The sequence below is a fragment of the Furipterus horrens genome, unplaced genomic scaffold, assembly GCF_987537825.1.
Source record: "Furipterus horrens unplaced genomic scaffold, mFurHor1.1.pri manual_scaffold_3, whole genome shotgun sequence".
NCBI classification, from domain to species: domain Eukaryota; kingdom Metazoa; phylum Chordata; class Mammalia; order Chiroptera; family Furipteridae; genus Furipterus; species Furipterus horrens.
Window position 1 is genome coordinate 162,995,406 of NW_028327173.1, and position 24,071 is coordinate 163,019,476.

A 24,071-nucleotide genomic window follows, 5' to 3' on the forward strand; every position below is an offset into this window, starting at 1 on the left:
ATGAAGGTTTGACTTTTGGCCAGAAGATAAAATGTCCTACATATACATATGTATATAAACCTTAATTCTTAGCCTCTTAAATTCTCTAGTTCTAAACCCGGCTTTTTAAGCTGTCTTTAAATTTAAAGGGGAAAAAGTATACAATGCACTTGTATTTGTGTTCCTGAATTAAGGAACAAAATAAGTGATAAGAAAGCTTAGGATGATACTAATCTACTTATATACATGACCTTTGGGTATTCATGATAACCAGTTGAACTGTCCCTCACCTTATGAGCTACTTTATTTTTTAAGTTACCCAAGAAATGTAGTTAACCATTTACAAAACAAAAAACTTCAACATGCACTTTACAAAATCATAGTCTTATTTACCTTATTTTTCTATGACAGGTGTACATTAAAAAATATTGCTCAAAACATAAAAAATATATATTATCTCTTTCCTTTACCAATTAGGCATATAAATATTTTACTGAAGATGATGCATTGTTCAATAAACAAATGCAAAAACTGCTTTATATAAAGTGTGGTTCTCTGCTTTTAGCAATATAAAATATAAAATGATTACAATATAATTAGCTAGTAAAGAGCTAAATTCAAGAGATTTGCAAACCAATACAGCAGTGAACAGTCTCTTATACAAAAGTCCATTGAGAAAAAGTCAAGTCAATTTTGTAACAGGTTACATAAAAATCAGGGCCAATAAATGCATTATGAATGCAAAAAAGAGCATTGCTTCATCAGTACATTCTTCAGTCTTGTTTGGACAAGATGCCAAACTTACTGTTCACTTTTTGGTTCATCTTGTTTTCCATTAAGCTCTTGATCAACTCTGTTTAATGAAAAACAATATAGATAATAAAACACTAGCAACTGAATAATTTTCTTCTTAAAAGGAATAATTACTTTTAGCATAGAATATTATTCTGTTAAAAACAAAGCTTTGCCAAGAAGCAGACATAGTAAAAAGGTTACCAAACATTTCCCCCACAAGGAAAGATAATTTTTAAAGTCAAGAGGACACTGACAAGAAATATAACTATTGTTTTTTTAAAAATTATAAAATACATATAAATGCACATAAACTTTAAAGTTTAAATTACAACAGGCATACTGAAATGTTGAATTGTAGCACACTTGGGGCAGGGATCTAAGCGATAAGAGAGTGGCAAGAAACACAATTTTCTTAAAAAATGATTTTGTTAAGTGACATATTAAAATGCCCCTTACAGTCATGCGCCAGGTAATGATGTCAACGATGGACCGCGTATACCATGATGGTCCCATAAGATTATAATGGAGCTAAAAATTCCTACCACCTAGTGACATCGTAACATCCTAGCACACTACAACACAGTAATGTCCTACGCCGTCACATTCACTCAGGGCTCACTCACTGATTCACCCAAAGCAACTTACAGTCCTCCAAACTATAGTCAGGGTAAGTGTCCTATATAGATGTACCATTTTTTATCTTTTACAACATATTTTCACTCTATCTTTTCTATGTTTAGATAAACATTTACCATTGTTACAACTGCCTACAGTATGTACATTATCAGTACAGCCATATGCTGTATAGGTTTACAGCCTAGCAGCAACAGGCTATACCATATAGCCTAGCTATGTAGTAGGCCATACCATCCAGGTTTGTGTAAGTGCCCTCTGATGTTTGCACAGTGACAAAACAGCCTAATAACACATTTCTCAGAACTTATCCCATCATTAAGTGACACATGACTGTACTTCAACACTCAGTTTTGTGTCCTCTTTCTCATAAGTACTCATCATAGAGAGTTCATCTGAAGTAAGCTCCCGCAGGTGTAGTGTGTTAACTTCTGGTTTTAAAAAACATGCCCCTTATTTTTAAAACTTGAATGTTGTAATTTTCAAGCTAACAAGGATTTATTCTTTTTTTAAGGCTAAACTTTATACAAAAACTAGTAAATGCCTGAAAGGTATATGTAATGGTTCTATTAAGGTTAAACAAAAGTACAAAAAAGGGGCAAAAACAAGATAAAATATCAATAATAGTGGTAGGTTTCAAACAATACATTTAAATAAAAAGTACAGTTCCACTTTTTTTTTCTGGTACCTAAATTAACAGGTTATTAAATACTAAAAAATTTGTAAAAAGACAAAGTACAGCAGATTTCACCAATAAAGGCAATTCAATTTGAAATCCATGAAGCGGCTGGCTTCAAAATATTCTACAATTACAGATTATATTTTAATTTCAGCCACTTGTCTGACAAATGCACACCAATGCCTAGAAAGGAATGAGAAATTAGCAAGATCTAAAATCACTGACCATATCTCTGTTAAAATGCTTGTTAAACTGTAAAGTGTCATTAGAAATGTAAACCTATTAGTCTCTCACCTGGTCAACTGAATTCTTGCTCATCAACAGAGACAAAATATGTCCAAAGTTAAGAATGGTCCAATTCCAGTTATTTACAAAATGATTCCTTAAGAACGGTCAAAACGATAACTACATATAAATCTGTCACCCTAACTATTAAGAAAGATTGTATTAAACTGTATTGCTAATTTAATTGTCAATATTTTAAAAGTCCATTAACAAGTTAGATCCAAATCCTACACTTTAAGACATTACTATATAAAATGTAATTGTTTTATATCTTTGCCTTTTATCTTCTATGCCAAGGTATTAATAGATAATAGTGTTATGCTCAAAGCAGAAGTATTCAAAATGAAATTTAAGATGGAAAGCAGAGTGCTTAACTACCAAATGGTACATTGAACTTTTAGGAATTTTATCACATGTAGAATTTGACTGGTTAGCAGGCCATTTAAGCGTATAGGAAATCAATGTTGGTTAGCCAAAGACTATGTGCATTTTAAATATAATCATCAACCCCAGGGAAATAAAATGATTTCTTTAAAAAATGCACAAATATTTCAAAAGCACAAGTTACAGATTTTAAAAATACAGTAAAAAAGATAAGTCTTAAAAGTTACTCACGTTTTCTATAGTATTTTTAGTAATTTCTCTGATTTTACCATCACTATTTATACCAAAAAGGAGGATGGACTGTGGTCTTTAATTCCTAGTTGGCATCATATATGGTGTTAAAACAGAGTGAATCCAAGCCATATTCAGCATCAGGTACTTTGGGTTCACTCTGCATTTGGATTCTGGGGTATATTTATATTTATAAACGCCATTATCTTTGTCTACAAGCTAACCAACCAGTAAGGAAGAGTTAGTCTGTGCAATGCAAATGGACTAGTCTAAATGCAACCCAGTCAAGGTGTGCATAATACCTTTTCTGTTTCTTTTTTAACTTTTCTTCTTCATACCTTGGTAGGGAAGAGTTATCTCAGTAAATACACATGTTTTAAAGATAAAAAGAACTCAAAAAAGGCACTAAAATTAAATCATTTAAGTTTGCAGGCAAAACCAAAAATATTTAGTATAGTAACGCAGAAAATCAAAACTGACTTAAAAAAATCTGACTTTCATACATTAAACAGACTAAAATCTCAGATTAACTGTAAAAACACCCCAAAACCTTTCCTATATTATAGCACCGTGATACTTAAGCATTTATGTTAAAAACCTCTACTAAGCCCTTTTAAAATTAGTGAATTTGGTAAACAGAATAATTTCCAGTCACTTGGAAGTTTTAAAGCTAAGCTGATCTAAATAGTTATTTCTCTAGTAATATTATTTAATGTCATGATGAACTTTTACTCAAATTAGGAGAACAAGTCTGTTCAAGTCTGGAGAATGTTCTTTAGTACTGATCAATCAGGAAATCATCTCTCAGACTGTAACCAGTCTTTACAAATATAAATGAATCACAACCAGAAATAATTTTTCCCATTTCTTCAACTGACAGACTGAAGAAAATAGTGCCTTATGGGGAAGGTGCTGGAAAATGGCTTTTTCTCCTTTTCCTTTGTTACAAAAACAAAAGAAGTTACAAAGAATTTATAAGATATGAAGTGAGAAAAATGAGAATTAAAAATATTTACCTCTTGCAAATCAAAATATAAAGAAAGATCCAATACAATTAAAGAAATAAAACAAAACATACTGTTTTATGCATTCTGGTATGCCAACATACTCCATGGGGACAAGTTCCGCTAGTTCTGCCAAATTAAAGACGTATCTAATTTTTTGGCTGAATTTTGAGCTATGGAAGAAAATAAAAATAATTACCTCAATATTTCTGACCAACAGAACTGACAAGATATTCATACAAGGAGTTTGTGTTTCTGCTTTTTTAAAAAGTCAGTGGCATTCAGAACATTACCTAATAAACGGTCTTGTAACAGCCAGAAGTGTTCTGATAAACCAAGAGGGATGTACGATGATTAGAGATTTTAGGTTTTTCCGTAACCTGGAGTTGAAAAAGAAAGACATTTAAAAAGCTCTACAAATCCTAATGCTAAAAGTTAAGACATCAATAAGTATATGGAAGTTTATACAAAAAATAAATTGAAAATCCCTCACCCAAAAGTTCTCATTTAGATGTGATACTCCTTCAAAAACAAAAAATATACTCTTGAATTCTGATGTTCCATCCTATTGCTATGAAATAACCTTTATTTCATTTGGCTAAATTTATGTATAACTTGTTAAAATATTTCCTAGTATACATTCAGTTGTCTTCAAGACTCTGTCAACCATTTACATTTTTAAGGACTAGGAGGAAACTGGTACTAATTTCTTCAACACCATGGAAGTTGGGAGTAGAGATCACCACAGTAACAGGCAGCAAAAATCAGATCTTGTACATTCTTACAAAGTCTCAAATTTTTATTAAAAATCAAAGGCATTATTCTACACAACTTAAAATGACCAAAATAACTTTTATTGCAGATATTTCACACTTAAATAAAGTGATTGTTAAGAATTTTTTTTTTTTAAATTTTAAATCACAAGAATTAGCCCATGTCATGGTTAGGTATGAAGAGAAACCTATTAATGGGTCTGAGTGGATTACACTAGTTCGAATTAGTGATGGTCAAATCAAACCAATTCGAGAGTCAAAGTTCCTTACATTAGCATGGATGACTAACTTCTAGGAGAATACACTTCCAGAGCTCATTCCAAAGATTACAGCTAAATAAGTGCCTTAACATAAAATATGCTAACACTATAAATTAGGCAAAAATCAGAGTGTAATAAAATAGGAAATGTACTAAAGTCTCCATCCTTTCCCCAAATGTCTATTATAGGAAAATATTCAATGTGATATAAATAAGGAAAAGTAAAAGTTCTATTATCAAAACTAATTTCCTTCATAACATTCTAAAATCTGTCTTGGGAAAATAGAAACCTTCTATGAAATTAATAAATGTAATTTAGAAAGTTTATTTATGATGCCTTTAAGTGGCAACAGAAAATAATCTACAATAGTAAGGCCATTATAAAAATTATTCAGACTAGCTTTCAACTTGTATTTATAGTACCTTCGATCAATTTGTTGATAGCATTTCCTGAGCCACCCAAGGCTAGGCATTTTTCTTCGAGTTGTTGCACCATTTAAATAAACTATCATGTAGTTTTCTGCTACTAACAACTCCAAAGTGCCAATAACATACCTAAAAAAAAAAAAAATAGCCTTAATATAGTTTTGCAGAACCAAACTAGGTTATCCAAATTATACAGTTCCCTTCCCTCCCCCTTCAACAATAGCAAAAACAATTACAATTTTAATACTTCATTAGTTGGTATGATGGTTATTTTATAAAAGAGGTCTTACTATTTATTTATAAAATTAATTACATTTATTGAGGTAACACTGGTTATATTTTAGAAATACATATTGAAATGTTTTTGATGAAATGACATGAAGTATAAATTGTTGGAATGAAGTACAAACTGATAACTGGGGAAGTGGGTGGCTGGTAGACAAAGATTCAATATACTGCTCTCCACCTTCGTATATATTTAAAATTTTCCAAAACAAAGTTTTGAAAAACCGCACTAACTTGAGAAATGGAATGATTTTGTGGAAATACAATAGAATTGAGTCAACTTAGTTACATTTGGCTTTTCAGAGATAAATGTAATTTAGCCATAGAATTATGAGAATTAAAAAAGTCACTTCTTTTATACTTAGTGTTCTTAAATGTAAAATAAAGAAGTAAAACAGATAATATGAAATATCCCTTCCAGTTTTAAAATAACAAGTGTTTTCTGTTGAGCTGGGAAATGAACAGTTTCATAATGTCAAAGAATAAGTACTTAAAAAAGAACTAGACTGGGATATTTATAATTTTACCCAGCTAAACTTCACTTCGTTAAACTGGACATCTAATTAACTCAGAATTCTGTCCAAATATTTCATACATACTTAAAGAGATTGTCCATCAGGTATCTATAGTTAGGTTGACCACTTTCAGGCATAAAACAGACAGCAAACACAACAATGGCATTTAATCCATCCCCATAATATCCTGAAAAGAAACCAAAGATAAAATCACCAGCATGATATTACTCTGAAGATTTTTCAGAGGACATATGTATGGTTGTTAAGAGTATAGTGGTTTACCTTCCACAAATTTCTTGATCAAAAAGTATTTTTTTAAAAGATCTTTAAATTCCCTCTTGTCAAAAAGACAACAATAAAATTTGAAAAGGGAGGGCATAAAAACCAGAAACCCACTTAAACCAGCATAATCAGAAAGCCAGATTTATTTTAACAAGTAGACAAATACAGTGATTAATCCAAGCAGACACAACACAACAATATCTGCAATAAGATATTCTTATGCAATTTAGGTTAGTGGGTGCTTTTAAAAAAAGTTTTACATTCAACATTGCTTAGCATTTTGTAGATTTTAGGGTATTGATACCTAAGAAAAGACTGTATCTCTGACATAATTCTAAGAAAAAATGCTAAAATGTGTATTTTTGAATTGTAATATAGATATTAAACTGCACCAATAACAATATTTTTGCTTCAACTTTGATTTCTATTGTTTACAACCATGCACTGAAAAGATCTGAACATTTCAAGTACATCAGAATCTTAATCCCTTAGTCACAAAACATATTATGATAAATTCAATAGGCTACAGTGGCCCTAATTACTTTCCTGTAAGAAAAATAAAGTACTATTTCTGAAAAATATTGTGTTTAAAACATGAGGTAGGTCTCACAACCTGCTTCCTATGAAGTAGCTGGATTAATGCATCTGTGGACTTCCTGATCCAGATTATCCTCTTTTCTTTCATCTGAGTAAGATTAAATTAGGCAGAATAATGTAACTGCAAATATTCAAGTGATTTGCTTTCAGATGAATGAAGACTATAGACATATGCAGGGGCGTAAATCTGGCAGAGAGTATATTAAATGGAAGTAATTCTCCATGAAAATAAACCCATCAGCTTGACCCAAGTGGCCCCCTACCTGCAATAGGAGGATTTCAGGTAATAGGACATGCCCCAACAGAGCGGAGTTGCATTTTGGCTACCACTAATATTCTGGCACTATTTACACAATGCCGAGGTGAACATCTATATACAACACATTCAGACTGATAGAAATTATAATTGTACTTCATAGCTTTTACCTACTGACTTGTAAATTTCTTAAGGGAAGGGACAAGCCTTACATTTTTTTATATCCCACAAATATGCAAAATATGTGCTCCATAAAAATGTGGAAAAAACTGGTTCTCTACTTTGTGGTAAAGATGAATGATTTGTTCAGGGTTTTAAAGTAAATTAAGAGCCATAGTTTAAAAAGCCAGGTTTTACTTGTATCTACAAAAGACTTCAAAAACATTCATGGCAGTTTAATCATAATTAGCTCAAACTGGAAACAACTCACATGTCCATCAAAAGAAGAATGGATAAGCAAACTGGTTTACCCATGCAATGGAAAACCACTTAGCAGGAAAAAGGAATGAACTATGGATGCATACAACTGCATACAAACTACATGGATGAATCTTGAAAACGTTATGCTGAGCCAAAGTAGACCAGAGTGTACACTGCATGACTTCAGTTACATGAAATTCTAGAACAGGCAATACTAATTACGGGTATACATTAGAATAGTGGTTACTGAAGAGGCAGTCCTTGGGAGCGGGTATTAGAGAATTTTCTGGGGCAGTGGAAATGTTCTACATGTCTAGGGATGTAGGCTATGTTGGTATATATGGATATTTGTCAAAACTCATTGAACTGCACACTTAAGATCAGAACTTCTGTAAGTGAAATAAGTCAGACAGAATAAAGACAAATATGGTATCACTTCTATGTGGAATCTAAAAAAGTTGAATTCACAGAAACAGAATGGTGGTTACTAGGGGCTGAGTGAAAAGGCGAGATGTGTCAAAGAGTACCAACTTGAAGTTAGAATATGAATAAATTCTGGGGGTCTAATATTCATCATGGTGACGACAGTTAATAATTCTGTATTATGTATGTGAAAGTAGATTTTATTTATTTGTTTATTATTCACTCCTCACCTGAGGACATGCTCATTGATTCTGGAGAGAAGGGAAGGGAAGGAGAGAGAGGAGAGAAATGTCAATGTGAGAGAGAAGCATTAACTGACCGGCTGCCTCTTGTACAAGCCCGGACCAGGGACTGAACCTGCAACCTAGGCACGGGGAATCAAATCTGCAACCCCTTGGCCCACAGGATGACGTTCCAACCAATTAAGCCACACCGGCCAGGGCAAGAAGAATTTTAAATATTCTTATCACAACAAAGAAATGTAATTATGTGATCTCATGTAGGTTAGCAAAGGCAATGGTCGTAATCACTTTACAATATAACAAGTATGTCATATCAACATGCTGTATATATCTTTAAACTTATAATACAATGTTATATGTCAATTATATCTCAGTGAAGCTGGAAAAAAATTGCAAATGCTACAAAAAATGGATTAGAATATTTCACTGCATATAAATTATAAATGGATAAAAAAGGGGAGGAAGTCTCAGTTTTAGGGGGTGGTGTCAAGTGGCAGGGTGGGAGTTTTCACTGCAGACTCTTAGACCTTTTGAACTTACTATGTGCGTGTACTAATGATTTTTAAATGTTGGTTTTTATCCTTTTACTTTAAACCTGTTATATTTCTAAAATGGCATGAAGGTGATTATGATTTCAAAATTATGTAATATCTCAAGGGAGAGTTTCTTCAAGCATTCAGATTTCTGACATTGCATTAAAAATATCTAAACAATTTTTGGTAATTCTTACCTCCATGACTGATAACTTTTTTATAGGGTTCAATTGCCTTCATATCAACCCTGTGGTCCTGTTCTCCAATTCTGAACATACGCCAGCGTCGTCCATCTTCTTTTTCCTCTGCTGCTGTGTATTCGGTAATTGAGCCTTTCCTAATAACTTCAGTAGTTTTGGGTTTTGGAAGATCATCTGTCAAAATAAAGTTTCAAATCCCACACTGTTATGTATACCACAAAAATAAAATTACATGTTAACCACTCTGCTATCTAATTAGAATGTTTGGAGAATTTTTCATTATATTTCCTGAGGAATTTAAAATATTCCTTCCATAATAGAAAGGTTTGCTCTTGATATGAAGTCATTTTATGCTTTTGGAAATCATGGTTCTTTGATTTTTTTTTTTTTTTGTATTAATTCAGAAAACATCTAATCACAGTACAAGGAATATCCACAAGTTCAGAAAAGATAGTTCATACGGCCATCAAAATCTTAGCACACTGGCCTTACAATGTCTTTCCAACTGTTTATAAGATTGTCCTTGATAGCTGTCAACACTGTAAGTTACTTAATGATATAGGACACTATTGTTCTTTGCTGTTGTTGAGCACATAAATGATTCCCCAAACATTATGATACCAGTAGGAAGTGGTTAACTAGTCAATGATTATTTCTCATTGGATCAATTTTTTAAGCAGAAATTTATTGATAATACTCTGAAGTATACATGCAAAAGTATATTTTAAATTGACATTAGCCAAAGCATAAGCACCAGTGATTAAGTGTAATTTATATTTCAAGATTGCATTTTAGCCGATTTTTAATGATGCAGTGATTTTCAAAATTTTAGTATCACAGTCCTTACCAAAAGATGGGGGGAGGGGGAACCTACTGCATGTTAGTTGTTTGTTTCCAAGATAAAGTTGTTAACGGAAAATATCCTTCCAGGAAATGACTACAGCAGCATTAAAGAAAGAAGAAACAAAACACATAGGCAGAAAACTGTTTCAGTATCTTTATAAAATATTGCTTATTATTGGGCTGCTTATTGAACCAGTAAAACAGGGAAGAGAAAAGGAACAAAAGATAAAGCATATCAAGGATCTTACCCTTCAATGTAGATAATATACTTAGTGCTAAACAGTGCTTTGAAGTAAAAATCATTTTAAAGAAGGAATATATAAATATATATAAATTATTAACAACAATACAAAGATACTGTAGACAACAATGATCTAATTAAAGAAAGCACGCAAAGCAAAACACATGCAAATCCCTTAGGATTCCAAATAACAAATGGTGAGGAATATAAAGTTGGGGGCTAGAGTATACTCTAATTCAGGCTGGTTGTGCAGCACTATCAGGCAAACCTATTTAAAAAGTCACCCTAAAAAAGAGAAACTCCCTTTTGAACTTTCTCTCTGAAGTATATGTCTCTTCAAAGCTTTTTTATTTTTAGCTGATAAAATTAACATAGGAATATGCCATATTTATGAAGCAATATTTTTGGAGCAACCATGAAAAAACAACTTTACAGCACTGGGCAATTACGAAAAAAAAATAAAGCCACCTGTGTAATCTACTATAAATAGTTTGAAAGCCATGAGAATAGGCAGTGCTAGCAGAATTTCATATTTTAGTAAAAAAAAAACAAAAAACCAACTTTATATGAATAACATATTTCAACAAAATCACTTAATCATTACTTTCAATTGGTTTCATGATCAAGTTTTAAGTTTTTTTCAATTAGCCTACTGTGAGAATGCCATTACAAAAACCTGTTGTATATAAAGACAAACATTCGTTAATAGAGGTCAGATAAAAACAGCATTTACCTTCCCACTCAAATTCATTACTGTTCTCTGACGGTGTGTCTAAGCCGTCTAAGTCAATTTCCCCACTTTCATCCAAATCATCTGACAACACAGAGCCATCACTAGGATCCAGGGTCAGGCTAATGTCTGGAGCCATTAGTTTCTTTTTTACTTTGTTTCCATTAACTTCTAGTGAGCCTGGAATAGGGAAACCAAGTACAAAAATGCATTAGAAGAAATGCTTAAATGCCTACTTCATCCTTAGGAAAAATAACATTAATTAAACACAATCCCAAAGCACTAATTTACAACTTTGGATTTTGATCACTACTGCTTCTGCATCATGGCAAGATGATGTATGTAAGGCTATGTCTTTTTAAATGACAGAGGCAGATCTCATAGTCACTTCATACTACTAAAAATGATCTCTCATCCCTATAGTGCAGAAATTTCCAAAAACCTCCTAAGTATTCCAAAAATTGTTTCCTCAACATTCAACTTATCCTTTGGCTCTCTAAGATGGCGCAAAAGCTGAGTATTGTTATTTTCCTTGACAAAGAACTGTGTTCAAAAATAGCACAGCTAAAGTCTACTAGTTTCATTGAAACTAAAAGTGTCAAGTACCTACCAGGCTGGCTCTCTGGTCCAGTTACAGCTAATATATCTGCTTCAATACTATCATCTTCTGGTAAAGGTCTAGAAGACACAGACATATTTTTTAACCAAGATATTAACAAAATTTTTTTTGAAGTTTAAAATTATTAAAAATAGCTTATAGAAACAATTATGTGGAAAACTGAATAAAGCAGTGTTTCTTAAACTTTAGTATTTTACAAACCATTTTTCCTTATGTAACTGCTCTTAAATACAACTGTAAAACAAATATAAAAATTATAAACCTACAAAACAAATAGAAATAAAATGCATGAATTTAATGCGATATAAGCTAAAGTGTTATTCAAAATGGGACTATGGTAACGATAGCTACAAATTCTTTTGAGTATTAGCATTTCCATATTACTATTATCATCAACTACTATGCAATGACTCAGTATTCCACCAGTCCCTTGCAACTGCTAAGAGACCTTCCTGTGCACTGGTTGGTCTTCTGACCATGACGACATGGAAACATCATGTAATATAAGGTCTGCAAACCACCATGCTGTATGTCAAACTCAGAGTGATGTATGTCAATTATTTCTCAAAAAAATTGGAAAAAAAATCTGCCTTTGCTCTTTTTCTATTAACCCCACTGGTGCCAATATAACTGTAAATACAAATGCCAATCTGTCAAGGTAGCTGGCCAGATGATCTAGGAAATCCTTGTTTATTTATTTAATTAGTTTTTCTTAAAATAAACAACAGAAAATTAAGCCCAATATTCATTTAATAGGACATCATGATATAGAAAATTTGAAGTTTTGTTCTAAATCTGTTTTCATTTAAAAACATTACTCACATTGGAAAATCTTCATCTTGCCATTCTTCCTTAAGTTCCACACCTTCCATCCTTAGCTTGGACTCAATGTCAACTACAAACTCCTGATAATCCAGAGAGCCAATGTCCTGTGAAAAGAGAAAAAATTATGTAACAACTTATTTTTCATTTTACTTTTTATTGGCCAGAAAGGTACAATAATCTTATACTTTAGCTCATCTCTAGCTTTAGCTCAATGGTCTGGTCATGAAATCAATTTATTGGGTTAAAACCAGCACTTAAAATGCATGTGTCCCAGGCTGTAATTTAAAATGGGGGAGGGGGGAGCGGCGGCAAGGAACTGAAGTAATTAAATATGTTCTCTATTCTAGATCCACACATTTTCTGTCCTCTGGATAGAGGTTGAGGCTAGAAACTGAACACTACTAAATAGCATTTATGTTCTCATGATTCAGCAGAGCCAAGTGGTGTGCTGTCCTTTATATTTCCTTTTCTGTAGTTTCAATAACCACAATTCCTGAGCCACTTAGGGAACTCTCACCAACTGTCCAGTAAATGAATTATGCTACATATCTATACCAAGCTTTTCTTGTATATAGTTCAGCATAAATTTTCAGAGACTGAACTTAGTGAATACTTTTGTTCATGCAACTACATGTTATAACTTAAGCCATAAATTTTAGTTTTAGTTTTCCAAGGAAGAATATGGGTTCCAAGATCCTTATTTCACAAAGTGATGACCTTGAAGACTGTTTTGGTTGATAGAATAAGAAATGGAGGTTTAGATAGACTTCTAGTCAAGATGGAGGCATAGGTAGACACACTTTGCCTCCTTGAGCAACCACAGAGAATTACAACTATTATCTCAAAACAAATATCAACCAGACTGTCAGAAAATTGAGCTGTATGGAAGTCTGACAACCAAGGATTTAAAGAAGCCACATTCATCCAGGCAGGTAGGAGGGGCAGAGTTGCAGAGACAGGTGTGGTGACACGGTGTGGCACAGAGAGGCGGTGGTGGCAGCAAAGTGGGCAATCCCACACTCACACGTGGTGGATAAAAATCAGGAAGGATACCTTGGGAGTGAGTGATGTCAGCCGCAGGCCAGACCATCCAGCCCAGGGTTCCAGTGCCAGGAAGACAGATCCTCACAACTTCTGGCTATAGAACCAGTGGGGGTTGGGGTGGAGGAAAAAACTGCTGAATTTTCAGGGGAGTCCTTTAAAGGACCCATGCAGACTTAGAACATATGCAAACCAACCCACTCTGGGATTGGGCACCAGGGCAACAGCTGGAAGGATGCCAGTTACATACTGGAAGTGGGAGAAATGACTGGAAATGAGGTGAGTGTTGGGCAAACCTCCAGAAGCCAGGCAGCAGCTCTTTCCCCTCTGCGAGCCCTCCCCACATGTAGAGCCACAAAGAGGCGAGTTGCCCTGCCCTGGCAATTACCTAAGGCTCTACCCCACACAATATGAAGGTGCCTTTTCTAAGATAAGAAATCAAAGCAGCTCTACCTAATATACAGAAACAAACACAAGGAGGCTGCCAAATTGAGGAGACAAAAATATATGGCCCAAATTAAAGAACAGAACAAAACCCCCGAAAAATAACTAAATGAAATGGAGGTAACCCACCTATCAGATGCAGAGTTCGAAACACTGGTGATCAGGATGCTCAAAGAACTGAGTAGAGCAAAAACATAAGGAAAGAAATGAAGGTTACGCTGGTGAAATAAAAGAAAAATTTACAGGAAACCAACAGTGGAAGAGGATGAAGCCCATAATCAAATCAATGATATGGAACACAAGGAAGAAAAAAGCATTCAATGAGTATAGCAAGAAGAAAAAATAATTGAAGAACAAACAAATAAACAAAAAAATGAGAATAGGTTTCAGAACCTCTGGGACAACTTTAAACATACTAACATCTGAATCAGTGGTGCCAGAAGAAGAGGTACAGCAAGAAACTGAAAACCTATTTGAAAAAATAATGAAGGAAACTTCTCTAATTTGGCAAAGGAAACAGACATACAAGTCCAGGAAGCACAGAGAGTCCCAAATAAGCAGGACTCAAAGAGGACCACACCAAGACACATCAACCTGAAAATGTCAAAGGTTAAAGATAAAGCAAGAATCTTAAAAGCAGCAAGAGAAAAGCAGAAAGTTACCTATAAAGGAGTCTCTATAAGACTAGCATCTGATTTCTCAAAAGAAACTTTGCGGGCAAGAAGTATTCAAACTGATGAAGAATAAGGACCTACAACCAAGATTACTCTATCCAGCAAAGTTATCATTTAGAATGGAAAGGCAGACAAAAGTGCTTCCCAGACAAGGTAAAGAAAGCTAAAGGAGTTAATCATCACCAAGCAATTATTGTGTGAAATGTTACAGGGACTCATTAAAAAAAAAAGATCAAAACTATGAACATTAAAATGGCAACAAATGCACACCTATCAATAACTGAATCTAAAAAAACCTAAGCAAACAACCAGAACAGGAACAGAATCATAGATATGGAGATCATTTGGAGGGTTATCACTTGGGTGGGGGGGGGAAGGGGGAAATTGGGGGAAAAGGTGCAGGGATTAAGAAGCATAATTGGTAGGTACAAAATAGAAAGGGGGATGTCAAGAATAGTAGAGGAAAGGTAGAAGCCAAAGAACTTACATGCATGACCCACGGACATGAACTAAGGGGGGGGATGGTGGTAGGAAGGGGGTGCCAGTTGGAGGGGTGCAAAGGAGGAATAATTTGGGACAACTGTAATAGCATAATCAATAAAATATATTTTAAAAAAGAAATAGAGGTTTATATATGGAATAAAAAAAAGAGATTTAAATATATTATTTAAGAAGGCATGAAGATCCACTGGTTAAAGCCCAAATACTCAATACTTATTAGTCTAGAGTTATGCTCGTGAGATAGAAACATTCTATTATTAAAGGGTGAACACTAACAGTTTCTCCCAAAATTTTAATTTACTACACTTCTCCATGTTTTTTAAATTTTTATTGAACTTACTCGGTAATCTAAAGTGAACTAATATATTTCCCTAAATTCAATAATCATAAAGCTTTCTATTATTTTGTCTCTCTTTCTACTGAGTGTTGAGAAAATATCAGGATGTTCTGGGTATCTTTCTTAAATATCCCACATACCCAGAAAAATATTCACTATTTAAAAAAAAAAAAAAAGCAGTGATTCAAAGTTGCTACCACTATATTCCCAACACCCTGCACAGTGCCTGGCACAGAACAGGGCTGTAAATATTAGTTAAATGAGTAAATATTTAATTGTAAGGTATGACACTGGATATGAAGCCTTTGTTTTGCTCAGCCTCTTAGGCTTATTTTTCTATTGTTTTAAAATTAAATTTATAGGAGTGATACTGGTTAACAAGGTCATATATGTTTCAAGTATACATTTCTATGATACATAATCCATCTATTGCACTGTGTGACCACCACCCAAAGTCAAATCATCTTCCATTACCATATATTTGGCCCCTTTTACCCTTAAGCAGCCTCCCTCTCTGGTAACCACCATACTGTTGTCTGTGTTGATGAATTTCAGTTTTATATCCCACATATGTGTGAGATCATGATTCTTAGCTTTTTCTCAGTGACTTATTTCGTTCAGCATAATATTCCAAAGGTCCATCCATGTTGTAAATGGCAGTATTTCATCTTTTCTCATGGCTGAATAGTGTTCCATAGTATATATGTACTACATCTTTTTTATCCACTCTTCTATCAAAGGACACTTTGGTTGTCTCCATGTCTTGGCCACCATCAATCATGCTGCAGTGAACACAGGGGTGCATATAATTTTGTGAAGAAATGTTTTTTTTCAGTTTTTCAAGTAGATATGCAGAAGAGGGATTACTGGGTCATATGGTAACTCTATTCTTAATTTTTTGAGGAACTGCCATACTGTCTTCCATAGTTGCTGGAACAGTTTTTATTCCCACCAGCAGTGAATGAGGGTTCCCTTTTCTCCACAACCTTTCCAACACTTATTTGCTATCTTGTTGATAATAGCCATTCTAAAAGCGTGAGGTGGTATATCATTGCAGTTTTGATTTGCATTTCCCTCACAGTAGTGAAGTTGAGCATCATTTCCTATCTGTTGGCCCATTTGTATGTCTTCTTGGAAGAAGTGTCTATTCAGGTGCTAGGCCCATTTTTAATTGAATTATTTGTTTGGTGTTGAGTTATATGAGATCTTTATATATTTTGGATATTAACCCCTTGTCAGAGCTGTTGTTTGCAAATATCAGTTTATACCCAGTGGTTGCCTTTGATTTCTTTGGCTCTGCAGAAGCTTTTTAATTTGCTATAATCCCACTCATTTATTTTTGCCTTTAGCTCCTTTGCCTCTGGGGTCAAATTCATAAAATGTTCTCTGTGACCAAGATCCATAAGTTTAACATCTATGTTTTCTTCTGTGTATTTTTTCAGATCTCGTCGGCAGCCGTCCGTCTCGAGAGACGATGGTGTAGCTTCTTAAGAGTCTATCTGCACCGCCGAGAATGGTTGTGCAGTCCAACTCGGGAGTGACACGGTATCTGTCTCCTCCCATGTTGAATCGACATCTTGCGATGACGCTGGAGTGTCCTCTCCAGTGAAGCTGAAGCTACAGAGCCTGGGCAGGGTGATATGGAGGGTCTGCTGTTGCCCATGCAGCAGACCCCCCCTCTCTTCGCAGCTGAAGGGTCCAAGGGAAAGACGGAGTCAATACAGCTTGGCTTCAGGTGCGCCGCAGGAGTTGCTGGTGTTGACTACAACGTCAAACCGCCTTAGGGACTCCGGCTCCGGATTTTCTGTCGGGGTTTACTCCCTTAGCCTTTCCACTGAAGAGGTATGCCGCAAGGCAGCGGAGGTTTTTTGGAGTCAGAGTTTTCCTTCTCTGATGTGCCCTGACTGGAAGATCGAACCAGCGACACTTAGCTCGCAGGCCGACGCTCGATCCACTGAGCCAAACCAGCCAGGGGTTTTTCAGATCTATATTTAGGTATTTGATCCAGTTTGAATTAATTTTTGAACATGGAACAAACTATAATCTAGTTTCATTCTTCTGCACATGTCTTTCCAATTTTCCTAGCATCACTCATTGATGAGGACTTCTCTTCTCCATTGTGTGATTTTGACTCCTTTGTCAAAAATTATTTGCTCACATACATGTGGTTTTATTTCTGGGTTCTCAATTCTGTTCCACTGTTCTGTGTGCATGTGTGTTTCTGCCAGTGCCATGCTGTTCTCATTATTGTAGCTCTGCACTATAATTTGAAGTCAGGTAGTATGATACCTCTGGCTTTGTTCTTTTTTCTCAGGATTGCTTTGGCCATTTGGGGTCTCTTGTGGTTCCATACAAATCTGATGACTTTTTGTTCTATTTAAAAAAAAAAAAAAAAAAAGACATTGGGATTTTGATGGAGACTGCATTAAATCTGTGTATGGCTTTGGATAATATGGTCATTTTAATTACGTTGATCCTTTCAATCTATGAACACAGTATCTTTCCATTTCATTGTCTTTATCAATCTCTTTTAACAATGCTTGTAGTTTCCAGTATGTAGGTCCTTCACATCCTTTAAGTTTATTCCAAGGTATTTTATTCTTTTGGTTGCAACACTAAAAGAAATTGTTTTCTTCATTTCCCCCTGCCTGAAATTTCATTGTTAACATACAGGAAAGATGTGGATTTTTGTATAGTGATTTTGTATCCTGAAACTTTACTGTGTTTGTTTATTGTTTCTAAAAGTTTTTTGGTAGAGTCGAGGATTTTCTATACACAGAATCATGCCGTCTGCAAAAAGTGACACTTTTGACTTCTTCATTCCCAATTTGGATGCCTTTTAGGATGCCTTTTGTTTCTTTCTCTTGCCTGACTGCTCTGGCTAGAACTTTCAGAACTATGTTGAATAGTTCTGATAAGAGTGGGCATCCTTGACTTGTTCCTGATTTTTGAGGAAAAGCTTTCAGTTTTTCACCATTGAGTATGATACTAGCTTAGGATTTGTCATATAGGACCTTTATTATCTTGAGGTACTTTCCTTCTATACCCATTTTATTGAGTGTTTTAATCATAAATAATGTATCTTATCAAATGCATTTTCTGTATCTATTGATATGATTTTTATCCTTGGTTTTGTTATAATGTGTAGTATATAGATCAATTTGCATATGCTGAACCATCCTTGTGCCCCTGGAATGAACCGTACTTGATGGTGATGTGTTATTTTTAAATGTATTATTGTAGTTGATTTCTGCATTCATATTCACTGGAGATATCAGTCTGTAGTTTTTTTCTTCGTATTATGCTTGCTAGGTTTTGGTATCAGGATTATGTTGGCCTCATAAAATGCATTAGGAAGTATTGCCTCTTCTTCAATTTTTTGGAAGAGTGAGAAGAATAGATATTAAATCTTTGAATGGTCAAATTCACAAATGAAGCTGTCTGGTTTTTTGGGGGGGAGGTTTTTGATGGTTGTTTCAATTTATTCACTGTTGATTGGTCTATTAAAATTTTCCAATTCTTCACGATTTAGTCTAGGAAGGTTATATATTTCCAAAAACGTATCCATTTCTTCTAGGTTATTGAATTTGGTGGCATATAGTCTTTCATAGTATTCTAGTATGATCTTTTGTGTACCTGTGATGTCTTATTACACTATATGTATACAGGCTTCCTGTAATGTTTTACCCCTCAAAAGGTATAAAGAAAATATTTGGGGCAATCTACATACATGCAACATCAATTTCTGTTGGTAAAATTATCCCTTGTTTGTAAGAGAAAATATACAGAAATTATAGAAAACAAACTGTGTACTTTAGATGCTTTACCCCTTGAACAAGTGTATCATTAGAAAACAGCCCCTCTAAATACAGAGAGACTGAGTATTTCAGCTCTTTCAGTGCATTCATTCAACTTTTACTTTAATATCATATTGAACTGTGATGTTAACACACCACACTGCATAAACATGGATATTTTGGGGATAGTTAAGTAAGCTAAACAAAACCTGGGAGGAAAGATAGATTCATCATTTTGTAACACTTTTTGGGAGAAAAAGTACACTAGGTCGATAAAAACAGTTGAAACAATACAAGAGAGTACTGTTCTTGGAAGCATTTTATCATCAGTAGCTTTAAGAACAGGAAACAAGAAAGCAATATAAGCACAACCGTTTTGAAGGAAACCAGGACATTGCTGACTTACAAGTTAACTGTGGTTGTTTCCCATTTTTTGTTCATAGACTTTGTAAATCAGAATTAGGAAATAACACTTTAAGATACTATTTGTTAAAATAACCCAACGCACCAGGAATCCCTTATTTTTCAACAGACTTGTGGTACTTGTGGCACACCATTACTTATGCCAGTTATGAGCGGAATTCACAGAGATAAATTCAAAATAGTTGTTCACCTTAGTGAGGTTAAATATCAAGATGATAATAGATTTCCTCCAGAGAGGGCTTCACAGACAAGGAGGGGATTTCTCCATGCAGCATAGCAATATAAAGCAAAAACTAAGTATTAACTATTATGTAGCTTAACATTGCTGCTGGCATAGGTGCTAGTAACCACATCTATGCTGAAAGCAATTACAGTTGGCAGAAGAAAATGCCCAGGCAAGCTTTTCACTTCCTTTTTTAAGTGAAAGGAATTTATTCTAAATATTTACTTTCACTTTTTCCTATCAGGTTGGTGACACGTTAGCACTAAAGGAAAATAATTTAGGTCATCTTATGTTTGTAAAGATCACCAAGCACCCCTGGAAAAATGCCATATGCTTTCTGTCATTGCTTCTTTGAGAGCAAGGACACAACGTCACCTCACACCTGGTAAAGTGGCTATTACCAAAAAGACAAGAAATAACAAGATTTGGAGAGGATGCAGAGAAAAAAGATCCCTTGCACACTGTTGGTGGGAATGAAAATTGATGCAGCCACCATGGAAAACAGGGTAAAAGTTCCTTAAAAAATTAAAAGTAGAACTGCCATATGATCTGGCAATTCCACGACTGTGTATTTATCTAAAGGAAACTAAATCACTATCTCATAAGGAATACGCACTTCCATGTTTAATGTAGCATTATTTATAATAGCTAAATACGGATGCCACCTAAGCATCCACCAATGAATGAATGAAGAAACTGTGGTGTGTGAATGCACACATACACACAGGGGTGTTATTCAGCTATTAAAAGGAAGGAGATCTTGCCATGTGCAACATGGATGGATCTTGAGGGCACTATGCTAAGTAAAAGACAGACAAAGACAGAAAAAGACAAACACTGTATGATCTCGCTTACATGTGGAATCTAAAAAGCAACAAAAAAATCCCCCAAAAACAAAAAATCAAAATTGAACTCACAGGTACAGAAAAAAAATTGGTAGTTGCCAAAGATGGGGTGTGAGGTAGGGATGGCGTGGTGGGCAAAATGAGAGAAGGGGGTCAAAAGGTACAAATTTCTATTATAAGTAAGTCCTGGGGATGTAATATACAGCATGGAAACTATAATTAACAATACTATACTACATATTTGTCAGTTGCTAAGAGAGATCTTGTAAGTTCTCATTACAAGAAAAAAAAAGTGTGAGACTATGCATAGTGATAGATATTAAATACATTTAATTGTGATCATTTCACAATATATACCAATATCAATTCACATTGTGCACCTGAAATTAATGTTTTATGTTAATTATATGTCCAGTAAAACAAAGAATGAGATGAGATACTCTTTTGGAAATATTAACACAAAATTCACAAAAAATTACAATGGTGCTGAGTTTCCTCAAAATTGTGAAAATAAAGCCAAGGATAATACCATACCTATAAAAGGCACATGTATTAAGTTACCAGTATGCAGACCACACTGGAGATGCTGAGATCTTTAAAATGATTTATGTCTAGCCCTGGCTCAGTGGACTGAGCACTGGCCTGTGAACCAAAAGGTCGCTGGTTTGATTCCTAGTCAGGGCACATGCCTGGGTTGCGTGCAAAAGGCAACCATGTATCTCTTACAAATTGAAGTTTCCCTCCCTCTCATTCTCCCTCTCTCTAAAAATGTATATAAATAAAAATTTTAAAAATTATTAAAGTCTAATAACTAATCTCTAACACTTTGTTGTAGTTACAAATATTATAACTCTGGAATATCATTGTATTATCATTGTAGTATTCTGCTTTATAGGATGTAAGCTTAACATCTTTCAAGCCAAGGTTAATTGATCAGATCTGGCTAAATATACTATTTCCTTTTTTAGATGCCTTCCTTCCTCACTGTGCCTTCTACCAGCATTATTCCAGATGGAATGAACAGAATTGCATCCCCAAAGAGTGCTTTTCACACTTACTAACCACTTGCACATTCATCATTTCATATGTTTCAGACAATAATTTTACCAGGTATAAAACACTGGTGTTATTATCCTCATTTTATCTTATATATGAGGCCAATGAAACTATATCCAGGTTTCTAGACCTAGACTCTTTCTAATACAGCACAGTGTCTCCAGTTCACCAGCAACTTCATACAGAATAAGCCTGTAATGCCAGGTTTGGTTAACTTAGCTTCAAAGGTCCTAATGACTCACGATGATCTAGTTCCAGTACCATGTTTGCAGAAGTGGACCTGTAATACTTCCTGTCTAAACCCCAACAATATTAGGCTGCAATAGAGAAGATTATAAACATTAAGAATTAAGAGTTTACAGAAAATGTAATACAACAAGAAATAAGGGGAAGGTGTGTAGGACCATCAAGAAAATAGTGGGCAGGTCAAATAAATTGTGTAATTTCAGTTACCATTTTGAGGAATCTAATCATTTACAAATTGCAGAATGACAGAATATCAGAGAAAGAATACGTTTAAGAAAATAAAGAAATTAAGCATTAGGAGAAATAAGAGATTCTAAAAAAAGGAACACTAAACTGCAATCACACATTACCACCTAGATGAACACGGCAAAAGCTGGACTCTTAAAGAGCTCGTGGGACGGTCAAGGGAAGTTTCAAAGCAACATAATAGAACGAAATAGTTTTTATTTAACACGAGCTGACTTAGCAGATCTCCAGAGGCATCAGATGCACTCAGGAAACACAAACCATTTTTGCTAGGTATTTAGGCAAAAGGTGGTGTCTGAATCCACGGAGGAGCCCGGCCGTTCACGTAGGAAGGTCTATTAAAGCCCTGATTACAAATGCTGCTTCCGTGTTTACTCTCAGAGGGTACGGGGCACAGCAGAAGCCCAAGTTTCTTTGTTCTGCACCGGGACAGACGCTGGTCATAAATAGGGGACCAACGTGGTCCGGTCACCGCATCCAGGCCGGGGTGTGTGCGGCGGGACACAGAAAAGGCAGGTTCCGTCCGGAGCACAACCACCACAAACGGAAAAGCGGGCGGTGGGGACAAGGATGGCAAATGCAAACAGGAGCCGAGCCAAGGGCGGGGGCCTCCACTGGGCGGGGATCCGGGAAGCGCCTCCCGGGCAGGTTCTATGGCGCCCCCTACAAAGTATAACCTTTTGGGCTTCCTCTCTCCCACCCTCCCGGGATACGCGCCCCTCAGACGACCGGCCTCTAGGCTTGTTCTCAGCCCAGACCCGCCGTGCCCAACTTTCCCGGGCCTCACTCACCCCGGAGGAAGCCTTGGCCCCCTCGGCTTCTTCGCCCCTCCAGGCCGGCGACGTGGAGCTGACGGCCAGGTCGAGAAGGTAGCGCCGAGCGGAGCCCGCTCCCCTCGGACGGCAATGGAGACCCAGGCCCAAGTACCCCGGTCACGGCTGCAGCTGTAGCAGCAGCAGCGCAGCTGACCCGGATGCAGAGAGTTGCCCCTGCGGAAGTGACTACGTCCCGAGCTTCTGCAGGGGCAGCAGCTGGAGGAGGCGTGGCGTTTTCTTGAACCACCTCCTCAGTCCTTCTCCCCGCCCCCTTAGACTCCGCGGACTAACGCCTGCGCATGAGCCGGGGTGGGGGTGTGTGTGGGGTGGGTAGCCCCACGTTCCCACTTGGCTGGCGGGCGTTGCTGGCACTTTTGTCGGGGCTCTTCTGGGGCTGCAGAGGCATCCTCCACCTGCGCTAGGACGCGGCCCAGCGTTTCAAAGAGCCATTTTTATATTATTTATGTTGGCATTATTGATCGCTACAGTAAGTGTATATTATAAGATGGATAAAATGAAGGGAGGGAAAGTATCTGAGGTCTCATTATGGGGAACGAGGCCTCATTTTGGCGAACTAGATCTCAGAAAAATCCAAAGTTTGGTAAACTCTAGGGTGAACAGCTTTACAACAGTAAAATAAATTCTCAAACTGTATGTAGGAAGCGATCGATTTATTTTTTTTTAATTTCCTATTAATTATGGACCATGTTTGGTAAGATAAAAATATGACAAATGTTTTATCATTAGAGTCATTAACCATCAAGTACCTGTAAAATTTCCATAAAAGTTGCTAAACGCTTACTCTCAATTTCTGTACTATTCTGTAACAAACAGTTCTTTGAATGGCCCAGGTCTGTGGATCATACTTTGAGTAGGAACCCTGCTCCACAGCTTCAAGGAAATTAGTTTGGAGAATATCATAGCCCCTCTCAGAAATTTTACTGAACTAAAAATGCAAAAAACT

The 24,071-nt window shown here is 35.7% G+C and overlaps 1 protein-coding gene across 3 annotated transcripts; it reads right to left on the reverse strand.

The window, feature by feature from the left end:
• Positions 1-223: 223 nt before the first annotated feature.
• BNIP2 (BCL2 interacting protein 2) lies at positions 224-23,273 on the reverse strand. Of its 3 annotated transcripts, XM_090270684.1 has the most exons (12): positions 23,084-23,273; positions 12,457-12,563; positions 11,626-11,693; positions 11,019-11,195; positions 9,199-9,375; positions 6,333-6,435; positions 5,446-5,577; positions 4,284-4,370; positions 4,065-4,163; positions 3,289-3,324; positions 2,381-2,468; positions 780-832 (listed from the first exon to the last, which is right to left on the reverse strand). In XM_090270684.1, the coding sequence occupies exons 2-12, from the start codon at positions 12,504-12,506 to the stop codon at positions 827-829; spliced, it is 1,023 nt and encodes a 340-aa protein (XP_090126810.1). In that variant the 5' UTR covers positions 12,507-12,563; positions 23,084-23,273; the 3' UTR covers positions 780-826. The 3 variants fall into 3 exon arrangements, with proteins under 3 accessions (XP_090126811.1, XP_090126812.1, XP_090126810.1); XM_090270685.1 differs by lacking the exon at positions 2,381-2,468 and having other exon boundaries at positions 224-832; XM_090270686.1 differs by lacking the exons at positions 2,381-2,468; positions 3,289-3,324 and having other exon boundaries at positions 224-832.
• Positions 23,274-24,071: the final 798 nt, after the last annotated feature.

Coding starts and splice junctions, on each gene's coding strand:
- BNIP2 (XM_090270684.1), bottom strand. CDS start 12,506: ATGGAAGGTGTGGAACTTAAGGAAGAATGGCAAGATGAAGATTTTCCA. Junction 11,196..11,625: donor TGGACCAGAGAGCCAGCCTG/GTAGGTACTTGA, acceptor TCCCTATTCCAG/GCTCACTAGAAGTTAATGGA. Junction 6,436..9,198: donor AAAAGTTATCAGTCATGGAG/GTAAGAATTACC, acceptor GTTTCTTTTCAG/GATATTATGGGGATGGATTA.